Genomic DNA, 7,868 nt, shown 5'->3' with positions numbered 1-7,868 from the left:
TTAAAAAAGGATGTAATATAGCATGTATTTACACCCGATTTTAAACGGGTGTATATTCGTTAGACATTTCTCACCCGATGAATATACACTCGATTTTTATTTTAAAAAATGGGTGTAAATTTAATAAAAAACAGGTGTAAATTAACCTTTTTTTTAACTAGTGTCAAGAAGAAGATTGATTCCTTGATGCAAGAGCTCAGAAGTTGTCATCTCTCTTTGATTCCTTTTGCCTCTAAAGCTAACTCATTATTCTACCGTAGGGACCATTCATAGGTCACATACAAATATTAATTTCACCCTTGATTCTTTTTCTTTGTCTCTATATCTTTTATTACTTGATTTATACAGAAAGCAAATTCAAATTTTCCTTTAGAGAGCTAGCACTTAATTGGATTGCATATGATATGACAGATTTAGTAGTATGTGCAACTTTTTACATTTTTGTGTGCATTTAGTTTAAAAGTATCTCTACACATAAATTCATACAAATTTACACATTAGACCATTTACAATGGGGTGTTGAAAAAATTATTCAATAGTTGAATAGGTGCAATGAGGTGTTGAATAAAGAGTTGAAAGTGATGTGGATTAATATGTGTTGAAAACATGTTGAATGAGAAAGTGTGGACCCACATATATTACTTTGCAAAATTTTATTGGTTGTTGTGATTGTTTAAAATGGTGGGATTGGGTGTTGAATTTTATTAAACAAAACCATTGTAGTGAGTAAAAATTAAATGAATGTTGAATTATTATGTGAAAGAAAGATATGGTGATGTAGAGTGTAAAAAGTGAAAAAATAGGGTGTTGAATTTAGAAACCATTGTTGATAGCCTTATATACATAATACATTAAGACTCTCTGACAATGTATAGATAACTTACCAATCCCAGTACAAAAAGTAAAAAGAGAATACATAACATATGTAGTAGACAAATCAAAATAAATCCATTTTACATTATATAAGAATATATACTTTAGATACATATATTATGTTGGTTTATTTTATTTTAGTCCAAAGATGCTTACTAAAGATGAAAGTTTCTTCATCATTCAAAATTCCAAAACCAAGAATCAAGCAATTCTCTCTTTTATGAACTTTATCAAAAGAAAAACTCTTATAAGACTGAACAATAACACCACTCAGAAGCACCAAAAACTTTAGTGTCATAACAAGTTCTATATAGCTAGCTCTAGTAACTTGCATTTGTCTCATACTGTAGTAACCAGCAATATGCCTTCTTATGGTACCTCAGTTTTGGCTAACTTGTTTGGCATCATTTCCATCATCCTTTTGCTTGTTTGGTTGCTGCATTATCGCGAGGGGATTGAATATGATTCTGATAATCCACTTCGTGTTTTCAATGTATATAAAATAAACACTATATATGTTTCTAGTTTTTTTGTTCTTCAATTACTTGTTTATGCACAACAATTATATATAATCGTATTCTTTTTCATCCGAATTTTTTCTCTATCCTGCAGGTTCACCCTTTTTTAATGTTCTTTGGGTTCATTTTCCTTGTTGGTCAAGGTAGGTATACATATTTGATAATCAATTAATCAACGACACATTTACAGACACTTGACATGCATGTAACCGACACGAACACATGATACTTGTAATAATTTGAATGTAATCACCAATGTTGATGTCTAACATGGATACATACATGAACACGTTTTTTTAGAGGTGTCAGAGCTACAGATGATAATGCAAGTTTTACTATACCAATATATTTGTTCAGTGATTGATTTGGCGCTGTTAACTTTTTGCAGCAATAATGTCTTACCACACAGTACCAGGCACACATGAAACACAGAAGATTGTTCACATGGCACTTCATTTCATTGCCATAATTCTTGGAATTGTTGGTATATGTGCCGTTTTCAAGTTCCATGATATGGTGAACTTGGTTGATGTTTACAGCCTCCATTCATGGATTGGCATCGGCACCTTTTGCTTGGTTGGCTTGCAGGTATACAAAATCTTATCCCAATAATTTTAAAACTATGATGGAAACTCTGGCCGATCTAGCCTATTGTCATGACCGTCTTTGAGGGCGTGCAAGGCTGATTACTGTACGTGGCTTAAAATTTGTCACGATTAAACCGTGGATAAATAAGACCTCATGAAATATTTATGATGGTTAAAGTATAGTTAAATAAGACGTCTATTTATTTTACCATGGTTAAACCGATATTAACTTATATAGGGTATTTAGAAACTTGAGACGGTTCTGTCTGTTCTCATCCTACGGTATGACTACGGCTGACGTCTGACTGATGAGTGTCATTCTTATTTTGCAGTGGCTTTTTGGACTGGCGTTCATGTTTCCTGGATCAAGACAATCAAGGAATTCATTGGCTCCATGGCACAGAGCTGGTGGGAGAGCATTACTCTACATGGCAATTTGTGCTGCCCTAACAGGCTTGATGGAGAAGACTGCTTTGTTGAAATTACAGCCACACCAAAGAGAATTTCATTTGATCAATTTCCTTGGTCTATCAATTCTCTTGTTTGGTGTTTTTGTGGATATAACAGTTGGTTTGGTCCATGTTGCTTGAAGTGAATTTCATTCCTCAAATCTTGTTATACACGTCAAGAATCTTCACAGATTGGACTGCTTCAACATTCTTTTTCATATGTATACAAATGTATTTTTTAAAATTGTGTGGATTTTGTAATTGTGTTGTTAATTAACATGAAATGGTTTGTATAATTTTTTTCTTGCTTTGTGTTTTTGATTGTGTGAGATATAAGTTGATTAATTTATGTGGTTGTTTTCAATATGACTTTTTATATTAAGTTGATTTATACTTAACAAATTAACTACTAACATATGTCTATTAAACAATGTATAAATGTTTGTTAATTATTAATTAATCTAAATAAAGTGGTTGAAGTAACAAACATTTTTTGGGGGGGAATTCTTTGGAAAGAGATTGATCACCTTATTTTCCCTTTGCATCTTTTACTAGGAGTGGTCCCTTTAATTTCTTCATCAATTTTTTTTTTGTCATGCATAATAATGCTTTGCCTATTGCTTGAACTTACTCATTTATCAATATTCTCTAACTACCTAATCCTCATTTCTCCTACTGGGTTGAGATTCTATGTATGGTTCAGCAGTTGCAATTAAGACAAAATTGGTTGCTCCTGCCACATTAGTAGCTTATTCACCCTTTCCATAAGGACATGTATCGCCTTAACTTACTTCAATGTGTACTACAATTCAGAAGTAATAGTTCATAACTCTCCTCGATTTTATGAATAAGTAGGAGTGTGGCGGATTGTGAAAAATAATTAATATCTAAGATTAAAGAAAAATAATATTTAAAGGAAATGAAAACTATTGATTTTTGTTTCGGTCGCAAGGCCGGATACCAAGATTTCCAAAAAAAAAAAAAAAAAAAAAAAAAAAAATAGAGCAGTTATAATTTCTTTTATTTTTGTCTAAAGAACAAGAGTTATAGTATTACAAACAATATATATAATATTAACGCTAAGGTTACAATAATATTCCTGAAGTCCCCACACCCCTCTACCAATAATAATTTTTACAATATAAGTCCTACTCAATAATACCTATAATAATCTCCACAATATGAGTCATATTCAACAATCTTCACCTTGACGAATACCAAACTCTTATGAAGATTTTTTGCAAGACGATCACGATCTGGCAACTAGGAAGGTACAAATCCTACTTGACATTGAGAAACATGTAACAAATTCAAACAATGTTCGAAATTATCATTGATGACTAACTTGATCAACATATTAGCTGCATTATTTGAAATATGAACCTTTTCAAGTAATATTTGTCCAGATGCAAGTAACTCTCTGGTGTTGTGAAATATTACATCAATATGCTTGATCCTGGCATGATACACCATATTATTTTCCAATAAATGACATTTTGACTCAAAATGCAACCAAACTCCATCTTGCTCAACACCCAATTCTCTCACCAATCCGGTAAGCCAAAAAATATTTTTTGTTGATTCACCTGCCGCGATGTCTTTGATAAGTAGCAAGGTTACGTAAAATAACTTGGCACTTATTAACTTATTTTACAAATAATCAACGTAAAAACTCCCGCTTAATCAATGAAAAGTGATAAAAACACCTGTTTGGATATTGTAACTGCACATTGACTAAAAATAGGTAAAAAAGGACAAAGAAAATACTAAAGCAACAAAAAGACCTTGCCAAAGCACCTTCCCAACAAGCAAGGCCCAGTAAGCCAAGAACAAAGGTGCGCGCGTAGCCAGCAATAGCGGACCAAAGGCACGTTTAGCAAAGTAAGGTGGTTCATGACTTCAGGACTAAGTTACTTCAAGGGGAAGAAGGACTTGTGTGATAGAGAAGGATGGGCGGCGCGCTTAGCGAGCTAATGCGGCTAAAGAAAGTTATAAAGTTAGGTTCCTCCAAAGACATGTCAAATAGTGGCTCTGAGTCCAATACTTATGGAAGATTTCCAAACAAGTAGGTGTAAAGTCAGGTTCCAAACAAAAAACCTTCACGTGCGCCTCCTTTGTTAAAGGAGTAACCAACCAAAAACGGTTGTCAAAATCCTTCATATTTTCAGAGTAAGCCTCAAAATACCAGATATGCTAACTCGTCGGATGTAACTACAAAGAGACGATTGGAAAATGATTCAACATGTTGACTTTTAATTCCTTTAAGGGCAGACGATAGCCTATAATGGAAAATAAGCATTCAATGAAAGGGATAACACACCCCCAAATCGATTACAAATCATTTTATCTTCATTTGGATAAAATACTCCGCAGCCATTTGCAGAACCCACATCTCTTGAAGCTTGATCAAATGCACCTTTACGAATAAGGTAGAAGCATTATTTAATATACTGGGGTCCACCCAATCGACTAATATATCCTTACCAGACTTCTTAGTTAAAATGTGCATTGTTACCATGTTTGAAATATATCTTAAACAGAACAGATGCATGTACAACAAAATAAGCGAAATCGCGAAGTCTATATGCCTTAGTGGAAAAGTGAGAGAACGAAGGGAAACGTGAACTTCGAGCTTAGAGGAAAAATCAATCCAACATGAAAAACCAATATCAACTAAGAGGATCTCTTGAATTCGATTCAACGGCAAAACGAAATGCTCTCAAGAAACAATAATAGAAGAATAAAACACTTTCTTCATGAACATGCTACAACAAAAAAGGCAAAAGAACACTTCGAGAAATCCTTTATACTCTATTCAAATGCTTAAGATCTTGCGATCAACAATGCACTACCAGCGGTGGAGATCTTCTTGAAAACAACCCCAAAACACTCGAAAAATCTAAAGGTGGAGTAACGTCACTACTGATTAGGAAAGACGTGTCAATCTTTCCCATTGTTGCGATATAACTTCCAAAAGTAGCCCTTAGTGTGCCCACTCCTCAGAGCACCAACGTCCCATCTAGGATGTCCACGTTCGCAGGTCCCATGGTTGGATAACAATGTACATCACAAACCTCCACCCCTGCAAAGAAAAGACAAGAGTTTGGGGAGCAACTATTTTGGACCGATCGCAAAGCCCAAGAAACAAAATCCTAGTACTAAATACAAGAAGAGTATGTATATTGTTTCCTTTTGTGTTACAAAGTACCCATTACGAGGATACCGTGCCAATCGTCCATATCAATCCAACGGTTGGTCACATCCCACGCGCATGCAGTTGCCAACTATCTCCCCTATTTAAAGAGGAAAATGTCACTCTTCATGTATTCGATTCATTCTCATTCAAATTCTACATTTCATTCTCTTGATAACTTGAGCATTTGAGTGTTAACCTTACAGACCAGTCCTCTCTCCACCTTATAGAAAACCTAGAACCAATGTAACAAACCTCATATTCATCCTTTCTAATCATTATATAGCTCTAGAGCATAACATAAATACTTGAAAATTTTCTTCCTTAAATTTAGAGGTTTCTTTGCTTACCAAAAAAAAGAAATATTCTTTGGAGCTCACCTATATTAGAATCAAGAAAATACTTTAGTAATCCACATTGCTACTGTATTTTGTGATATGTGTATAAATAAATATAAAAGTTGATTTTTATGAGTCGCCAAAGAGACACCGCGGAGACTTCAGAGCAATAATCGGCAATAATTATTTGTGAAAATGGAAACAACTGTATAAAATAGAGGAGGAATTCATAGGTCTCAAGAGTGGCGGGAAAAAACTACCCTTGAACTCCTTATGTATGACTTGACATAGGTGTCACACGATCAACATTAGATAGCATCGATAAGTACAATTGCACCACCAACATTCATGATCTTGCATCTATATATATTCAAACACTCAAGTACCCTAAAAAGAGGTTCTTCAACATTATCTGTAACATTGCACGTACAAAATGAGCATTCAATATGGATATTTTCAATGCAACCTACTTTCCCAAAAAACATTTCCATTTCCTTCAACCAGAGGTCTGCTTGAAAATCCAACAAATAATCAAGGGTAGCCTGAACGACATAACCTTCACTTTAACAAGTAGTAGCAAGGGCTTGGAGAACTATTTTATGCCATTTGCAAGGCCCACAAACAATGGCTGAATCATGGGTCCCAACACATAATGCACATGCAACAAGCGGGGAACATGTGAGGCCTCGGCTAAACACGGAGCATGCAATCCCATCCTCCGACGTATCTTCCACTATTAGATCTAATCAAACGACAATATGCTCAATGCGTCGAGTTAATCAAGAGCGATTTTAACCGTTCATCCTATATAAGCTTCACACGAGCTAGTTTCATATATCTTTTTCATGCTCACTCTAAATTACTCTTCGAACATCTCACTTAAACATTTGAGTGTTGACTTTTCATGTCCTCACAATCTGTCGTACCAAAAGCACTCACTTTTCATGTTCTTGGTTCAACCTTTGAACAAATATAAAACAAACTAGATATTTGAATATATTACTTTAGATATTTTATAGCATAATAGAATAAAGTTTTCATTATCCAAATTAAAGAAAAAAATGATAAGAAAATATTTAGATAGACACAACCATAACATTTGGATTTACACACAACCAATCAAAATTTATTAATTAAATAAAAATAAAAATAAAAATAAAATTGTCTCTCTCTTCCATTATCACAACAATCTCATGATTTCGAGTAGAGATCTTCTTCATTTCTCAAAAATTCTTAAGTAATAAAAAGAAATAGGAGTAGTATTTTATTTTATGCCATTATTAACCCTTCACTCCACCACATTATCACCTCTTGTTAAGCTTCAATCAGAGATGTACATGCGTGGTTGAATCATTTGGCACGGTAAAAAATAAAAATAATGAAAAGAATAGTACTAGTTGTAGAATCAAAAGATACTAATGATTGCATTTCTCGAGCACTATGAAGTTGGGTTCTATTTTAATGTAATGGCAAATTGAAAGTGTCTTCCCTAAATAAATAAATAATCAAATTAGTAGTTTATTAATAAATGAATCTATTTCATCTTTACATTTCAAAACTTGATTCTTAGAAGATGCTCTTAGTTGTCGAATATAAAATTTGGCACATTGCTCAAAATGAAACCACAAAAAGATTCATATTCCCTTTCACAATCATCAACATGATGAACTAGTTTCAATGTGCCCAAATAAACAAATCCTAGAAATTCAATTTCTAACCAAAGTGCTTCACCATTATCCTTTATGCTCCTTCCACCAAAGAGTACCTACCAATAGTTTTGAACCAAATGCTCCAAGATATTACCAAGGACCACTCAGTTTCATGTTTTTATTATGTCCTGTCAAACTATGCCAAATATATAACAGTTAACATATATGTCTAAAATTGTATGTGTAAATAACACAACTCTA

The 7,868-nt window shown here is 33.7% G+C and overlaps 1 protein-coding gene across 1 annotated transcript; it reads left to right on the top strand.

Moving 5' to 3' along the window:
* The first annotated feature begins 1,132 nt into the window (after window positions 1-1,132).
* On the top strand, window positions 1,133-2,723 carry LOC131607662 (probable transmembrane ascorbate ferrireductase 3). Its single transcript, XM_058879639.1, has 4 exons — window positions 1,133-1,366; window positions 1,486-1,534; window positions 1,780-1,979; window positions 2,311-2,723. Exons 1-4 carry the CDS (start codon window positions 1,235-1,237, stop codon window positions 2,566-2,568), a joined length of 639 nt encoding a protein of 212 aa, XP_058735622.1. The 5' UTR covers window positions 1,133-1,234; the 3' UTR covers window positions 2,569-2,723.
* The last annotated feature ends 5,145 nt before the right edge of the window (window positions 2,724-7,868 follow it).

Source organism: Vicia villosa, linkage group LG5, assembly GCF_029867415.1.
Source record: "Vicia villosa cultivar HV-30 ecotype Madison, WI linkage group LG5, Vvil1.0, whole genome shotgun sequence".
Lineage (NCBI taxonomy): Eukaryota > Viridiplantae > Streptophyta > Magnoliopsida > Fabales > Fabaceae > Vicia > Vicia villosa.
This window is presented reverse-complemented; position numbering and strand designations above follow the sequence as displayed.

Excerpts from the sequence above, each read along its gene's own strand:
- LOC131607662 (XM_058879639.1), top strand. The coding sequence starts at position 1,235 with ATGCCTTCTTATGGTACCTCAGTTTTGGCTAACTTGTTTGGCATCATT. Across the intron at positions 1,535-1,779 it reads CATTTTCCTTGTTGGTCAAG|CAATAATGTCTTACCACACA; the intron begins GTAGGTATACAT and ends AACTTTTTGCAG. Across the intron at positions 1,980-2,310 it reads TTTGCTTGGTTGGCTTGCAG|TGGCTTTTTGGACTGGCGTT; the intron begins GTATACAAAATC and ends CTTATTTTGCAG.